Here is a 17,488-nt window from a genome sequence, read left to right on the forward strand (position 1 = left end):
CGTGGAGTGGCGCGTGCTGGGCATGCCAGCCCGGAGGCGCGTGCTCCCCTACGGCTGCTGCTCCGAGCCCTACCCGGACGTGACCTTCACTCTGCTGCTGCGCCGCCGCGCCGCCGCCTACGTGTGCAACCTGCTGCTGCCCTGCGTGCTCATCTCGCTGCTGGCGCCGCTCGCCTTCCACCTGCCCGCGGACTCGGGCGAGAAGGTGTCGCTGGGCGTCACTGTGCTGCTGGCGCTCACCGTCTTCCAGCTGATCCTGGCCGAGAGCATGCCACCGGCAGAGAGCGTGCCGCTCATCGGTGGGCTCCGAGGGCCCCAGGGTGGCCAGAGAGGGGCTGGCGGGGAGGTTGCCCCCCACCCCGGGGGCTGGCGCATGTGGCCCTCCGCAGGTGCAGGGGCCATAGCCGGACTGGCCTGGGTCAACCGAGGCACCCCGCTGAGCATCTTGGGGCCCGGCCTTGTTCTGAAATGGAGGGGGAAGAGATAGGCCCCTTCCTGGGAAAATAGCCCTCCCCTCACTTGTAGGGGTGGAGGAAGGAGTTGGTCTCTTTTGGTTTTTTAATTTTATTTATTTATGTCTGTGCTGGGTCTTCACTGGCGCATGAGGGCTTTCTCTAGTTGTGGAGAGTGGGGGCAGCTCTCTGTGAGCACGCAGATTTCAGTAGTTGCGGTGCGCGGGCTTAGCTGCTCGGCAGCCTGTGGAATCTTCCTGGACCAGGGATGGAACCCCCCTGTCCTCTGCACTGGCGGGTGGATTCTTACCCACTTGTGCCACCTGGGAAGTCCAGGAGTTGGTCTTTATTCAAGGACTTGTTGGAGGATGATCGACATTTACCAGTATTAGAATAATAGGTGAAACCTTTTAAGTACTCACTGCATGCCAGACATTCTCTGGAACACTTCAGTTGAGTTCAGTTTAGTTGCTCAGTCGTGTCCAACTCTTTGTGACCCCATGAATTGCAGCATGCCAGGCCTCCCTGTCCATCACCATCTCCCGGAGTTCACTCAAACACGTCCATTGAGTCGGTGATGCCATCCAGCCATCTTATCCTCTGTCGTCCCCTTTTCCTCCTGCCCCCAATCCCTCCCAGCATCAGTCTTTTCCAATGAGTCAACTCTGCATGAGGTGGCCAAAGTACTGGAGTTTCAGCTTTACATCATTCCTCCCAAAGAACACCCATTTATTAACTCAGGGGAGCAGCACCACAGACCTGTGTGCATGCATGCTAAGTCGCTTCAGTCGTGTCCGACTCTGTGTGACTGTAGCCTGCCGGACTCCTCTCTCCATGGGATTCTCCAGGCAAGAATACTGGAGTGGGTTGCCATGCCATCCTCCTGGAAATCTTCCCAACCTAGGATCGAACTGGAGTCTCTTATGTCTCCAGCATTGGCAGGGGGTTCTTTACCACTAGCGCCACCTGGGAATCCACCAGGAAGGTTCTATTGTAACTTGCCCAGGGCATGGTGGTTCTATTTAAGAGTGTGACTTTCAGGGGACTGTGGGTGAGTCCAGGCTTTAGCAGTGAGGGTATCAACCAGGGAGCAGGAAGCTTCTGAAAACCAGATGTGGGGATGTGGGAGGGGAGATGTTGGCCCTTACCTCCTTCCCACTTTCTTCCATTTTGCTTCGAGGGTCCTGAGAGCCTGATGGGGGATGCACTCATTCCTCCTTGTGTTCAGGCAGCTGGGGAGCTCTGGCCCCCTGAGCTCTTGTTTTGGGCCTCAGTTCCATTTCTCTCTTTTGCAGGAAAGTACTACATGGCCACCATGACCATGGTCACCTTCTCCACGGCGCTTACCATCCTTATCATGAACCTGCATTACTGTGGTCCCAGTGCCCGCCCCGTGCCAGCCTGGGCTCGGGCCCTCCTGCTAGGACGCCTGGCACGGGGCCTGTGTGTGCGGGAACGAGGGGAGCCCTGTGGGCAGTCTAGACCACCTGAGTCATCCCCCAGTCCCCAGCCTCCTGACAGAGGCACTGGCCCCCCAGCAGGTCCCTGCCGTGAGCCCCGGTGTCTGTGCCGTCAGGAAGCCCTACTGCGTCACGTGGCCACCATCGCCAACGCCTTCCACAGCCACCGGGCTGCCCAGCGCCGCCATGAGGACTGGAAGCGCCTGGCCCGGGTCATGGACCGTTTCTTCCTGGGCATCTTCTTCTCCATGGCTCTGGTCATGAGCCTTCTGGTGCTGGTGCGGGCCCTGTGAGTCCCGGGGGTCTGCTGCAGCCACAGCACCTCCAGATGGGTATGCATCAGCCAGGCCAGGTGGTGGTCGACCCTCAGGCCACCCGGCGTCTCTCCACTGGGCCTAGGAGCCTGGGACATCCTCTCTTCAGCACTACTCACTTCATGGACCAAGAATATTCATCGTCTCCTCCAGACTCTAAACTCTAAGGGAAATCAGAGCTTGCTGCACCCCTGATTCCTGCAGAGGAGGAACTCTGAGAAGGGTCAAGATCGAAGTGCAGTTTGGGAGGGACAGAACTGAACTTCCGTGCTGAGTTTAGGCACTTTCAGTGGGGAGCGTGCAGGCATGACAGCCCTGCCCCATTTCCTGTCTTCTCTTCCTTCCCCTGTGGCTGCTGTTAGAGAGACTCTGTCTAGCCTGACCCTGTCTAGGGGCTCAGAGAAGGTGACTGGGGATTCAGGGTTCCTGGTCCTCTTTCCACAGCAGGAGGCCACATAAGGACTTGGCCCCAAAGCTCCAGTTCATAATAAAGTAATGTGTGCCTTGCATCTCCTCCGTGTCCTGTCTTACCCTTAGGCTCTTGGTGCTGCAAGTTGGGAATCCAGCCTCTTAGGGACCTGAGGACCCATGAATCAGAGTGGAAATTACATCTTTGCTGATAAGAAAATGATTAGCATTTGACTGAGATCCCTAAAGGTCTCTCTGCTGTTTCCCTGCTCTCTCCTCTCTGGATTTAGGTCCAATCCTTCTGCGTTCTCACTGTGTGAGCATCACACAGTGACGTCCAGAGAGCTTGACGGTGCCCAAGGTAGGGGCAGGACAGGGACCAGCCACTCACAAGGTGTTTGTTCCTTTCTGACTTCCACGTGTGTTCTGGTACCACCTGCGTACCTTGGACGCAGTCCCTGCCCTCAGATGGGAGACCAGAGGCAGGGCCCCTAACCTAGCAAGGAGGAGAGGTCAGAGAAGGCTTCCTGGAAGAGCAAAGAGGAGCTGTCCAGGTGCACATGGGAGGCATTTGAGTAACAGCAGTGAATACCACAGCCAAGTACTTTCTCCCCAATCACCAGGCCTCCGAACTACTATAATCTATCTCCAGGTGAGTGATTACCTGTCCTGCAGTCCCCCCACCTCTCTTCAGTGTCTGACTCCTAGACCCCTGGGAGAGGCTTAGTCCCCACATTTTCTCCTTCCTGCTCTCAGGCCTGGCAGCTGCCAGAGAAGGTCCCAGAGTTTCCTGCAGATGGAGTTACCCCAGATGGTGGCCACATTCAGAGCACACATGTGGCTGACATCCTCATGTTGGGCAGAGGCTACAGGCAGAGCCATTCAGCGGCTGACGGATTAGAGGAAGCCTGGACTCTCTGGAAAGACTTCGCCAACAAGGAACCAGAGCAGCAGTAGAAGGGACCAGACTGCAGAAAGGGGGCTCTGACCCACGGCTGCAGGGAAAACAGAGGCAGAGAGATTCAGGGACAAAGTGAAGAAGAATTTAGGGAGAAAGGTAGACAGAGATGAAGAGACAAGGAGAGTCCCACTTCCCTTTCCAGAGGTCATTAAGTTTATGCCCCAGCCTCCTGTTGACACCACTGAGGCACTGCAGGGTGAGATGAAGTGGGGTAGAGATCTGAGTGAACTCTGGTGAAGCTGATCTTTGCTCCTCTGCCCAGACTCTGGTGGGAGAGGCACTGGTGGAGGAGAGTCGGGGCTGGGGAGGGGGAATCCTAAACTTTCCCAGTGCCTGAAATGGCATTATCAGAACTCAAGCTAGGTTGGAAGCTGAGACTTGGCTGGTCTTGACTCTGCCACAGATGACTCTGTCATGTGGAGCAAGTCACTTCTGTCTCTGGGCCTCACTTTGTTATGTAATGAGGGCAGTATTTCCTGTCCCACCTCCTTCCAGTTGATTATTGCGCAGTAAGAATAACGTGAGGTGGGGGCCCCCCTGGTGTGGTGGTTCAGAGTTAGGCTCCAGGGCCAGGCTGTCTGGGCCCCATCCCTTGCTAGGTCTGTGTGTGGGGCCGGTTGCTTCACCTCTCTGTGTCTCTCTCATCCGTGGAACAGGGGTGATGACAGTATCTGCACCATCGGGTCACGGTGAGGACTCATGTGCCCGGAACCCTGAGTGGTATTGTGCCATGGAGAAGGGTGGGAGCAAAGTGGAGGCTGAGGCTCCTTCCTGCCCACTGTTCTAAAAGCCTTGAGGGAGGAGGCAGGACCCCAGGGTGAGGAGCAGCTGTGATTTCTTCCCTGAGAATGGCCTGTTCCCAGCTGGAGAGGTGATGCCTCAGGCAAACCCTGGGCCAGCAAGTGTTCAAGAGAAGAGAAGACTCATGGCCACAGAGAATCTGGGGACCATCTAGTCCAATATGCTTATGCTACAGATAGGGAAACTGAGGTTCAGAGAGGAAAAATTGGTCACAGAGTTGGGGCAGAGCCTGGGTTAAAGCCCAGGTCTCCAGCACCCATGACCTGACCTTGACCTTGGGAGGTGGTCTGAGGGAGTTCTGAGCACAGTTATAGACAGAGGGCTCCCCCGCGGAAGGAGGAGAAGGCCTGGGGAGGGCTTTGTGGAGTGGCCCTTCCCACTGTCACCTCAGTGCAGCCTGGAGCTCCCTGGGGTCTGATCAGTGACCTCCTGTGAAGGAGGGGCCAGCCCCAGGCCTGGGTGGAGGGGAGCAGGTGTGTCAGCTCGCCACGTATACACCCCACGTATCCCACATATACACCCTGTGGGAAAGGTTAGCAACCCCCACAGGTGTCTGCTTAAGAAAGTCTAATTTTTATTTTAATAAAAGACGGTTGTTTTTCATTTAAGGGGGATGTTCACCCAGGAAAGGGGCCCAGACCCAGAGCAGTCAGCTCATCTCCGAACAGAGTCCTGCCGATGCCTGCAGCCCTTACCTGAGTTACCCAGACGGCAGCGCTCAGACTTGCATTGCTTGTCTGCAGGAAAGAAACAGCAAAGAATCAAAGGCTCAATAGATCTCAGGACAGAAAGGGACCCCAGAGTACCTCCCTGACTAGCTCTCAGAGAAACTGATGCCTTTTCCCCTAATTCTGCTTCCTTACAGTGGGACCACCCTTGCCTGGGTTTGACTAGACCCACGAGCAGCAGGGCCAGGAAGGCCCCAGCCCTCAAAGCCAGGGTGATCTGGGCTCTCCTTCTCCTCCCTTGGCCTGTAACTTTACCTCTATGCCGCACCCACCGCTCCTTCTCCCCTGTCTTGTCCCAGCCAAGGAGGGGCTAGTTTATGTTCTTTGCCAGTCTTCATCACCTTCCATCAAACATGCATGCTCATGATGCTGTCCACGGTGGGATCTGAAGCCACAGTGGACCTACTCCCACTTGAGATGTGCTCGGTGGATCCAGCCAACAGCCTGCCTGGCATCCCTCAACCAGGACCAGCAGCCCACAGTCCTTCAGTGACTAAGGACCTGTGCCCATCCTCACGATTACTCCTCTGCCTGGTCCTGTGATGGTGGTGAGGAAAGCACCCGAGAACCCAAACTGCCAGAACCCAAACTGCCAGAACCCAAACTGGAACTTAGCGGGATGGCACCCAAATGCTGTCTCACCACCTCACTGTCACCTTGACCCAGTACACGCACAGCCCAGGGTTTCTGCTCAGTCAAAAAACACACTCCTCTCAGAAAACATGGTAGGGGCCCACACTCATTTCTGGCAACAGCTTCCATCTGGGAGAGAAGCCTGATCAAGGCTGTTTGGCCCTCAGATGGCCAAAAACACCTGTACTGGTCAGAAAACCCTCTCAGCAGGCAAGTGCCCAGCTCTGGCTTAGACTGTGTACGTGTCCCCTGAAAACGGGACGGGGAAGCCCAGATTGTGCACAGCTGCTGGCTGACATGTGCCCTGCTCACCTTTGATGTACTCGCAGTTGTATGTGCTGCGCTTGCCCACGGCCCGGAGGTAGATGCGGGAGGGGCCCTGGGCTGGCCTGCTGGCGTTGATCACCTGGAAGGTCTCAAAGGGAGGGATCAGCACTTCCTCCTCCCCAGGGAAGAAGGAGTAGCCCTTGATTGGGGCCCCAAGGCAAGTCCAGATGCCAAAGAAGGTGTCTTCCCCAAAGTGCTGGGCCGCAGCATCCTGCAGGGATGCGGAGGCAAAGCCCCCCAGCCTGACAGTGGCCCCAGGCCCGGCCGGCCGGAAGCGCAGGCCCTGCACCCCTCGAAACCCCGGGTGGCACTGGGGTGGACGCTGGCCGCTGCTCAGCAGCTGCAGGGCTTCGGTCAGCAGGAAGTGGAGTGTCTTGAAGGAGAAGTGCTGGAGGTAGTGAGCCCGGGAGCGACCCGCCTCACGCACGGCCGCATTGAATTCTTTGTGCAAGGGGCTGTTGGCCGTGTAAGCCAAGAGGGCCACCCCGTGCTCTTCTCGGAAGCCCAGGGGGGCGAGCAGACGGGTAGGGCTGACGCCCCACTCGGGCCCCCAGGCCTGGCGCTCCCGCCACTGGCTGCTTGCCTGTGCCCAGCCATCAGCGTACACTTTGTTGGCCTGGAACTCTGTGCGGTTGAGTTCCGGGAGAGCCGCTGCCATGGCTGTGGCACAGCCAGCATACTGGTCATCAAAGGAGGCCAGGGCCATGTCTAGGGGCATTTCTCGAGAGAGGAGGTCTCGTCGTATGACGGGGTGGCTCTGGGCCTGCGAGAGGGGGAGCAGCAAGGATTGAGAGGTTAGGCCCCAGGAGAACAGGAGCCCTGTTATCCAGCTCCCCCCTCCACTGAGCTGAGTGAGATGAAGGGCCCCAAACACACTTGGAGGGGAAGTGAAGTGAAAGTCTCTCAGTCGTGTCCAGCTCTTTGCGACCCCATGGAGTATACAGTCCATGGACTTCTCCAGGCCACAATCCTGGAGCGGGTAGCCTTTCCCTTCTCCAGGAGATCTTTCGAACCCAGGTCTCCCACATTGTAGGCAGATTGTTTACCAGCTGAGCCACAAGGGAAGCCCTGGAGGGGAAGGGGATTGGGAACTACCAGCAATGGATGCCCTGAGACTGGGCTCCAGGGCTATCCTCTCAGACTGAGCCATCCCCAAAGGAAGCACCCGGCAGAGTTCAGAAGCCAGCACCTGGGGGATGGGGACAGCAGAGGACGACCGTACCTGAAGTGCTTCCATGAGGCCCATGGACACAAGCAACAGAGACATCATGGCAGGGCTCTGCATGTTGGAGACGACCCTGCTCAAATCACTCTCTGGGCCTCAGTTTCCTCACCTGGAAAAAGAGAATCTGCACAGTTCAATAAGGACAAATTGGAACTTCCTGGTGGTCCAGTGGCTAAGACTCCACTCTCCCAATGTAGGGGGCCCTGGTTTGATCCCTGGTCAGGGAACTAGATCCCACCTCTGCAACTGAGAGTTCACGTGCTGCAACTAAAAAGATTCCACGTGCCACAGTGAAGGTGGAGGACCCTGTGTGCCACAAGTAAGACCAGCGCGGCCTAAATACATAAACAAACAAACAAAAAACATGAATTGATACCTGGTCTGGGTCACTTACACTGCTTGGCACAGGGTCACAGCATAGAAATGGAGGCTCAGAAGAGAGAGAGAGCCCTTCTTGCTGGAAGGAACATGGGAAACTTCCTGGAGGAGGAACATGTGACTAGGGTCTTACGGGATAAAGAGGAGAATAAGGCTTCAGTCAATGGAGGTGGGAGAGAAAAGACTGGAGTCTGGAGAGGGAAAAATGTCAGGGGCAGCAGGAATGGGAACAGGAAAGGTACTATAGGTAGGAACTCTCACGATGTAAAGAGTGAAAGACACTTTTTCTAGTGCGGCAGGTGCAGGGTGGGAATGTTGGAAAGCTTGGGGTCAGTCCTGAAGGAGCTTGACTTCCAAAGTGAGAGGTCCGGGCTTCCCCTCGTGGGGACCTGAGGCTGAAACAGGGCAGATCCAGGAGTGGTCAGCTGGTGAGGCCACAGCAGGACCCCAGGGACAAGCTCAGAGCAGGGCTCCAGGAAGGGGTTCCAGCTTTGGGTCAAGATTGGAACAGTTTCCAGGTTGGTGGTGCTTCTTTATTTCTGTTTATTACCAAGTAATGCATGCTCATTGTATATGAATGAATCACAATGCCCAAGGCCCCCATTTCTTCTTCTCCCTCCATGTCCCCTTTGCACTATTACCCAGGCCTGCTGTTTTCCTGGTAATGGAACCCTTCACGACCTTTTTTGATGTACATACAAATAATATAATATTTAAGTATATATACACACATAGTTTTCTATGTGCAGCCTATTTTTGGTTTTCTTACTGTCACTTTTTTCAAAAAGAAAAAGGAAACATGCTTATACATACATGTTCTGCAACATTTTCCCAGGAAATAATGTACCATACACTTCCTTCCATGTCATACATGCGTATCTACCTTGTTCGTTATAATGGCAGCATGGAATTTCATAGTAGAGTTAATCCACAATTTATTTAACCATTTCCTTACTGATGGGCACTTAGTGTTTTTTCCTCAGTCTTTGATATTGCACGTGATACCGCAGTGCTCAGTTGTGTATATAAATCCTTATCTACTTGTCTGCATGTTTTTAAAGGAAAGATATCAAGGTGATATTTAAAGGATCTGAATAGTGTTCCTTTAGATAGCCACTGCCAAGTTGCCATCCAAAATGTCCCTCTTCACCTCCCACCAACAGTGGACAAAAGTGCCCTTTTCTCCAAGTCTTTGCCAACACTGGCCATTATGAATCCCTTAATTTCCATTTAACTGGTGGGCACAAATGGTGTCTAATTTCTAATTTACCTCTTGGCTCACTAGCAGGGTGAATCATAATGTTATTTTGGGGGGGAGGGGTACACCTGAGGTGTAGCCTGGCATGCTGCAGTCCTTGGGGTCGCACAAACACACAGGCTGTGAAATGTGGCAAAAAGAAGTAAATAACATTATGATTCATCCTGCTAGTGAGCCTAGCGGTAAATTCCCCAACTTGGGATGGAATCCCGGGCCCTCAGCAGTGAAACTGCAGAGTCCTAAGCACTGGACTGCCAGGGAACCCCCATAGCTTTATTTTTTAATATTATTAAGTTTTAAGTTTCAAAAAGTAGTACATTTTCATTTTTCATAATTTATAGTCCACAAGGCATGCAGTGAAATGTCCTTCTCTCTGATTCCTCAACCCCATCCCCTCTCCCCAGAGGTACCAGTGTTCCCATTTCCTGTCATCCTGGCAGAGATACTCTAGGTGCATATCAGCAGATTCTTAGGTATTTCTGTTTTCCCTCTTTTATCCAAACCATAATATAGTTAGTGGTTTTTTATCTGTGGAGATCTGATGAAAACTGAAAGTTCTCAGAAGATGGATCTGTGTGCCTTCACACAGACCTTACACAACTCTCAGGGTGGATGTACACCCTCCCTAGTCTTGCTTAGGTTAAGCATCCCTGCTCCCTAATCCCCTCTTGGTGGGACCTAAGTTTTGATAGATCAATGACCCTAGGACATGGAAATGTTCTGTGAGTATAATTTTATGTTTCCCAATCTAAGATCTTATCACTGCCAATTCACAGTTTAAATTGAGGTGTGAGCCTCTCTGGGCAAGGGAGTTAACAGCAGGTTTTTATCAAATTTAACATGTTCCAAACTGAACTCCTTATCTTCCCTCCCTCAAAACCTGCTTATTCATTCATTCAACAAAATAATAATTTAATTAATTAGTTTGTATTTGGATGTGCTGGGTCTTCGTTGCTGCACGGGCTTTTCTCTCCTCGCGGCGAGCAGGGGTTACTCTTTAGTTACGGTTTTCAGGCTTCTCACGGCAGCGTCTTTTCTTGTTGTGGAGCACTGGCTCTAGGGCACTAGGGCTGCAGTAGTTGCCGTACCCAGCCTCCAGAGCACAGGTTCAGTAGTTGTGGTGCACGGGCTTAGTTGCCTTGTGCACCATATGATCAGGGATCCGGGATCTTCCCAGATCAGGGATCAAACCCATGTCTTCTGCATTGGCAGGTGGATCCTTTACCACTGAGTCACCACGGAAGCCTCTCAACAGAAAATTCTTGAGCGTCCTGTAATGTGCAAGGAGCTGAGGATAAAACTGTGATCACGAAACAAAAACAAAACCCATATCCCTGCTTCTTTAAACTCTTTTAAGATGGAGACAGAACTGGAATGGGGAATTTCAAGTAGCATGTGATGTATGTTACAAGAAGCCAAAGAGCCTGATGAAGACACATTTGCACCAGAAGTGGGTTTAAATGATGAGCTGTCTAGAGGAGAAACGGAGTAGATAGAATTGAAAATGGCATCACAATGGGGACTAAAGCATGAAATACTGCTCCCTAGTTCCAGGATAGAATGTGAATGGGCAGAGTATATAGCAGCAAAAAGCTACTTGAACTCTTGTGGTCTTTTGGAATCCCCCAAAGAAACCTGAACTTCTATAATAGAGCCTCTTCTTATGGAAAATCCAGTCCATGGGTTTACTGGGGACTTTCCTAACTCTGTACCCTCATGAGGGGAACATTAGACCCCCAAACCGGTACTCTAATGCCCTGGTCATTGCGATTGGTTAACGTTTGGACACATAACCTAAGTGAGAAACTCAGAGTCCTTCCTGGGATTTGATATTCTTAATAATAGATGGATGCAGTATAAAAGAGTATACCTGCCACTGCTGATTCATGGTATCGCCTCAGCTCACCTTCAGGTTGAAACACAGGAGCAATGAATAATTCTCAAGCATCTGACAGCTTCTCACCCCTACTACTACTACTACTACTAAGTCACTTCAGTCGTGTCCAACTCTGTGCCACCCCATAGACGGCAGCCCACCAGGCTCCCCCGTCCCTGGGATTCTCCAGGCAAGAACACTGGAGTGGGTTGCCATTTCCTTCTCCAATGCATGAGAGTGAAAAGTGAAAGTGAAGTCGCTCAGTTGTGTCTGACTCTTAGCGACCCCATGGACCTAGTGCTCCATATATTCCTGTGTCCAAGCCTTTCTGCATCAAAGCCCCAAAGTGCAGGAGATTTAATGTTCCCAGAACAACTCTCACCCAGTGAGGGTGGAACGTCAGATTCCCTAGTCCACAGAGGGTCCCCAGAGAGACATAGTTGACCGCAGTGGTCACACACTTTTTGCAGGGGCATTTGTTTCTCTTCTCTGTCTCACTTTGCCACTCCTTTATTTGTACTTCCTGAGACTGCCTTACAAATAAGATCACTACACCCAAGTCCTTGCCTCTAGGTCTGCTTTGGAGGGAACCCAAACCAGAGAGAAGGCCTTCTTTTTGGGTCAGAGACCATCAGAACATAGCCCAGAACTGTTCCTCCAGCCTGGACCCCAGAGGAGCAGATGTGGGCTCAGCCCACAACAAAGAGGCGCCCAGCTGAGGCAGGCTGGCAGCCTGAGGCAGAGCTGCCCATCCAAGCTCACTTTAGCCCATCTACATTCAACCTGAAGACCCAGGAGCATGAGAATAAATGTTTGCATGCCACTGAGATTTTGTGGCCCACAGAAAAATGGTCATGCAGCAAAAACATGAAGCCAACTGTATATCTCACTGCCTCTCCATTGCCCTGTCTCTATCCTGCAGAAACACAGAAATAAAAGATTTCAGAGGCTTAGAATAGGGAAGGAGAATTATGAAGTCAGACTGAGGACACTGAATCATGTGGCCTAAGGTATTGGTAGTGAGAGTGGACCCTACCTCTCTATGTAGAATTTACTGGACATGGTATCTGATGAGATTTAGGAGATGAGATGGGGAAATCAAGGCTCACACTCAGGTTCCCATGCTGTAAGTTGGAAATACAGAGGAAAGCAGACTACACTTTGAAATCTTATCTTGCTCATCTCAACATATAGTAGATGATCAATTAAAAAATGTACTGAATAAATGATCACATAGTTCAGTTTGTCCTGTGTGAACATAAGACAGTTCAGTTTGTCTGCAGGGGCCAATGTCTGAGAGGGAGCAGAATGGACAAAAAGAGACATTTGAGAATCACAGGTGTACTGAAGTCAGGGAGAGATGAGGTCCCTGGGGAAAGAAGAAGGGCGGGCTGAGGAGCAAAGAGAGTGGCTTGAAGCCAAAGTGCAGGCAGAGTGAGGCACTTCCTTGGGTTTCCAGAGACTCTTCACTTCTGGCCTTTGGGTACCGAGAAATACCCCGGGATCCTTGTGATGAATTTCTCTTTGGGTTTCATCCAGCTCAAGGTAGTTCCTCTGAATTTTCCATCAGAAAAGTGTCATGTAATCTGCCATCCTTGTTATTCATTCAGTCACCCAAGACGATTACTTGGCTTTCCATTCACTCTTCGAACACTAGATTGGTTACCAAGGAGTGCTGTGCAGAGTATGAGTTAATCTTCGATGGTCCTTCCCTTTCCCCATCACCACCTCCCCCACCAAGGCTCCGGTCAGCTCCTGCCTCCTCCCTGGTCTCCTGCCTCCACTGTCGCCCCTGCAACTCCACACTCCCCTGGAGCAGGGAGAACAATGAGTCTGAAGCACAGCTGATGATGTTCCTCACCTGCTTCAGAACCCTTTGTGCCAAACCTGCTGGGAGAAATATCTCAAAATACAGACATGAAAGAAAAAAGAAGGCAATATAAAACAAAACTTCTCTCTTACCCTCAGGACAGAGTGCTGGCATTTGAAGCCTTCTGTGACCTGACCCTCCCCAGCCTCTTCAGCCTCGTGCCCTTCCACCCTTGCTTCACATGGATGGCACAGCACGAAGTCCCAAATGAGGCACTGCTGCTTCCCTCCACGTGCTGGGGCTGCCCTTCTCCTGCTACCCACTCTTCCAGGAGTAGCTCAGGGGCCACCTCCCCCAGGAAGCCCTCTGACTCCTCTGACCTCCTGAATCCCCTGCGCTTTCCTCTGTCACTGTGCTAGTCATACTGTGCTGCCTTCCGAGTCTGCCTCCCCTCCTGGCCTGTGAGTTCCTTGAGGGTAGGACTGGATATAACCCACTCTGTGTCCCCAGGGCTCAGCTCAAGGCCAGGCACACATGAGGCCTCCTGGAATGTTTGTTGAAAGTCTGAGAGGCTTTCTGGGTGTCACTAATAATGGAGACCCCTGCAGAGCAGGTGGATTGATGGCTTAGTGACCGGTTTGGGGGCAATGGTGTGGGAGCCAGAGTGGTGGGGAGGGCCTGGGAGGTCAGGAAGTGGAGGCACTGGCAACCCCTTTTCCTCTCCCAGCTGCTGCCCTTCTGTCCTTCCTGTCATACTGCTCAGGGCACCTCTCTTGTTGGTTTCCCCTCATCCAGGCCCATGATGAACATCCCCTAATGGGGATATTTTCTAGTTTACTTTAAGCTTGTTTTGTGTGAACTCCCTAGAAGTTTCAAAATGGTCTTTTGGGCCAAAAGCATTAAAGCTGTGACCTAAGCCTGTGCTCAGTTGCTCAGTCCTGTCCAACTCTTTGCAGCCTCATAGACTATAGCCTGTCAGGCTTCTCTTCCCAAGGAATTTTCCAGGCAAGAATACTGGAGCAGGTGGCCATTTCCTACCCCAGGGGATGCTCCCAATGCAGGGATTTAACCCACAACCCTGGGTCTCCCGCATTGGCAGAGGGATTTTACCACCAGCACCACCTGGGAAGCCCTACTGGGACTGGGACTCCAAATCCCTCCCCAGAAGTCCCCAAGTTTCCCAATGGCCTCAGCCTCCCTAGTATCTCAGACCTCTTTGTCAAATATGCAATAGTCTGCATGTTTGTGTCTCCCCAAAATTCATAGGCTGGAACCCTAATGCCTGATGTGATGGTATTAGAAGGTGGGGCGGTTAGGAGACCATTAGTTCATAATTCATGATCCCTCATGACTTGCGATTGCTGTTCCTATAAAAGACACCCCACAGAGCTCGCTAGCTTTTTCAACTTGTGAGGGCCCAGTGGGGAAGTGCTGGCTATAACCAGGAATAGAGCTGTCATCTGACCAGGCTAGCACCCTGATCTCAGACTTTCAGCCTCCAGAACTTTTATATATATGTATTTGTTGTTGATAAGATACCCAGTCTGTAGTATTTTTGTTATAGCAGACAAAGATAAAAGGTTTCTTGAACCTTTTCTTAATGATTGCTATAACTCTGCCAATAACACCCCAAATTTTGCCTTTCAGAAACAGCTTTCTGTGCCCAGTGCCCAGGAGGAGGGTCGTATGCCTCTTACCTAGACCTTCTCCGGGGCTTGGAAGCTGGTGTTGGTCTCCAGTGACAGCCTCCAGGGAGGGGGAGGGCAGGTTTCTCTTTTATACCACCCCTTGTACCTTTCCCACACAGCTGCTCAGAAATGTGACACTCTCCCATTTATTTCTGGACATCTCTTCTAGGCTCAGGAATACTAGCCTCTGCCCAGGGTGTTCTGGGCAAGAGCTCTTCCCGTGAAAAAAGCGAATCCCTGAACCCAGAGAGAAATCAAAGATCCAGGCTGAAACAACTGTCTCCTAATTGGGTTTGCTCCTGCATTCAGCATCCCTGGCCTCAGGGAGTATCTCCTCATTGATCCTTTCAGGTGATGGAGACTCACTTGAGGAGTAAGGAGAGATTTCTGAGTAGAGAGTGAGTCCCAGCTGCAGTGCTCTTGGTCATGTGATCTTGGAGGACTTTCCACTTCACTCTAGACCACTGTTCAATGACTAGATTTGAGTCCATCTCTTGGGGTCTTTTTTGGGGTGCCAGGTCTCAGGATAAGTGAAGCAATTCCACAAAACCAGAGAATGGAGAGAGGAGGAAACTGATACCAGATCTGGTCCCGTGTTGTGTCCCTGCAGGCCTAGCTATCCAGACAGTATAGTATCTTCTGTTCCAGCAATTGTCAATTCTCAGGACCCTCTAGGGGGAGAGGCAGGCAGGTTATGTAGATGAGTTGCTGTTTTTTCACAGTAATGGAGAACAGCAGAGTGACTCCTGATTTTCTGATCTTGGAGTGCTTTGGGGAAGCCAGTCTAAATTAGAAGGGGATGAAGAACTTGTCTGGATTTGTTGTGTTTGCCTGAGGAGCAGTCCGGTTTCGGGACCACGTCTCTTCTTCTTCGTTTGGTCATGCTTCATGGTTTGTGGGATTTCAGTTCCCTGACCAGGGACTGAACCTGGGCCACAGCAGTGAAAGCCTGAAATCCTGACCACTGTGGCACCAGGGAACTCCCTGGGATATGCCTCTTTTCACCTCCCTCCCCACCCTCCCCTAAGCCTGGACACAGTTTGTCTTCCTTTTTGATCTACAGGAAGAATTTCTGGAGGAAATGGGATTCTAGGTGAAATTTTTTACTTGTCTGGCAACCTAAGTGGGTGGGGGAACAAAGATAGGGCTAAATTAATGAGCCAGAGCAGGACAAGTCCCCGGGGTGAGTTTAACTTTCTTCGCCCTTCTCAGACACAGCAGGCGGCAGGCACATCTCTTAAATCCTGGATTCTGGACCCCCAGGTCCTTGGACACTCTGAAAGAGGAATCCTGCCACCCCAGAAGCTCATGCTGCCAGAAAGCTCTTCCCCGAGCTGCTGACTGATGGGAGCATCCAAAACCCAGAGCTAGGGTATTTATAGGCAAGCCCAGGGAGGTGAGGGGAAAGGCTAGTGTTTATAAACATAGGTCACCTGAGTCTGAGAGTCAGGGGACTGAGGGTCTGTGGAGGGCCGAGGTTGGCCCCTGAGGATGTGAGAGAGAGCTCTGCATCTGGGCAAGGCTTACTGAAGGGAAGGGGCTTAAAGAGAAAGGAGAAGGGTGGGGGCCCCTCAAATGCAGGAGTACACGTGACCCAAGGAGTTGGCCGTATGCAAATTGTATGCAAATAAAGGAGCACACAAGAGGTGAACTCTCAGCAGGTATAACTTTCTTGGTCCTCTCAGACTTCTGGTGTGGAGGCTGGGCCATGGCAGTCACAGATTGCCTGAGGGAAAAACACTTCTCACAGTTCTCTTGCTGTGTGTAGCCTTGGTCTTGCTAGGAGACAAAGAAGGTCCTGGAGAAAGGCCTCGCAGTCCAAGGCAAGGGGAGTTATAGCTCTGGCCCCTGCTCCCGCTGGGTGTCTGCTGTCAGGGAAGGGAGGTGTCGGGTCACTGCCTGGGTGGGGGGCTGTAGTTAGCCATGGACACTGTAGATCAGCGGGACACAGGGGACAGGAGATAGTGCAGCTCCTGAGCAGACCCCAGGGCCTGCCACCCAGAACTGTCAGTGCTCCTTCTTGTTTTTGGCCTGCTACCAAATCCAAGGTCGCTCTGCTAGCCACACAACAGCTCAATAAATTGAGAAAGGAAGTGCTGAGACAAGGAATACGACTTTATGTGGAAAGGCAGCTGACCAGGAAAATGGCAGACGAATGTCTCAACTATCTTATAGGGATTTGTATTGCCAGGTTATTTTTTTTTTTAACGGCAGAGAAAGCGAGGTGAGGAATAAAGTAAAAAGGCAAAACAGAGAGGGAGAGGCTGGGCAGAAGTAAAGTAAAAAGCGCCCTGAGTTTTACAAAACATCTCGGAGGAAATGCCTAGCCTATGGAGAAGATATGTTAATCTCTTCTTTTTTTGCAGCCATTCACTGGCATGGGAGTTAGATTATTTTCCTGTGAGCTGAACAGAGGTACTTTAGTTTAATAGTCAGGCTGAGAAGCAGGGTTCTCTGAGGCAGGATTTCGTGTATAATTATAAAATCTGAAGCAACAAAAAGCAAGTGAAAGAAACAGTTCCATCCTAGAGTTAGAGCTGACTAGGAGAAGGCAATGGCACCCCACTCCAGTACTTTTGCCTAGAAAATCCCATGGACGGAGGAGCCTGGTAGGCTGCAGTCCATGGAGCTGTGAAGAGTTGGACATGCCTGAGCAACTTCACTTTCACTTTTCACTTTCATGCATTGGAGAAGGAAATGGCAACCCACTCCAGGGTTCTTGCCTGGAGAACCCCAAGGATGGGGAAGCCTGCTGGGCTGCCGTCTATGGGGTGGCACAGAGTCGGACACGACTGAAGCAACTTAGCAGCAGCAGCAGCAGCTTCCTTCTAACAGGCCTGGGCCGCCTCCAGTTGGGCCTCTGACTCCAGGCCCCGCCTGACTCTAAGTAGAGCCAAATCACCTCCCCTCCTCAACCCCCACCCCTGCCGTTATCATTCCTGTGCAGGTGGCTCTAAGCACTCCAGGAACCGGGCGGCAGTGAACAGAGACCAATGTTGTGCTGGGTGGAGGTGGGGGATGTTATAATCCAACCACACCCACTCACTCAGACTCGCGCTCTTGGACCTGCCCACGCCCTGCCCGGCCAAGTCCTGGGCCAGGGACCCTTCACACAGAGAAGAAAGGCTCCAAGTCTCTGTCACCATCCCAGGAAAACTGAGAATTCACC

General features: G+C 52.0%; 3 protein-coding genes across 3 annotated transcripts in view; 2 read left to right on the top strand and 1 right to left on the bottom strand.

Annotated features, from left to right (window-relative positions):
- CHRNA10 (cholinergic receptor, nicotinic, alpha 10 (neuronal)) overlaps window positions 1-2,734 on the top strand; it is a 6,826-nt gene extending 4,092 nt beyond the window's left edge. The window contains exons 5-6 of the mRNA XM_010849521.1: window positions 8-299; window positions 1,748-2,734. Of these exons, the coding sequence (XP_010847823.1) occupies window positions 8-299; window positions 1,748-2,205 (750 nt within the window). The 3' untranslated portion in view covers window positions 2,206-2,734. The remainder of the gene's footprint in view (window positions 1-7; window positions 300-1,747) is intronic.
- Window positions 2,314-14,414, bottom strand: ART1 (ADP-ribosyltransferase 1). Its single transcript, XM_010849456.1, has 5 exons — window positions 14,329-14,414; window positions 7,307-7,418; window positions 6,070-6,847; window positions 5,092-5,133; window positions 2,314-3,629 (listed from the first exon to the last, which is right to left on the bottom strand). The coding sequence occupies exons 2-5, from the start codon at window positions 7,367-7,369 to the stop codon at window positions 3,532-3,534; spliced, it is 981 nt and encodes a 326-aa protein (XP_010847758.1). The 5' UTR covers window positions 7,370-7,418; window positions 14,329-14,414; the 3' UTR covers window positions 2,314-3,531.
- Window positions 7,778-17,488, top strand: part of LOC104995589 (ecto-ADP-ribosyltransferase 5-like) — a 12,297-nt gene continuing 2,586 nt past the window's right edge. The window contains 2 exon segments of the mRNA XM_010849522.1: window positions 7,778-7,856; window positions 14,279-14,358. Of these exon segments, the coding sequence (XP_010847824.1) occupies window positions 7,778-7,856; window positions 14,279-14,358 (159 nt within the window).

Source organism: Bison bison, unplaced genomic scaffold, assembly GCF_000754665.1.
Source record: "Bison bison bison isolate TAMUID 2011002044 unplaced genomic scaffold, Bison_UMD1.0 scf7180017864284, whole genome shotgun sequence".
NCBI classification, from domain to species: domain Eukaryota; kingdom Metazoa; phylum Chordata; class Mammalia; order Artiodactyla; family Bovidae; genus Bison; species Bison bison.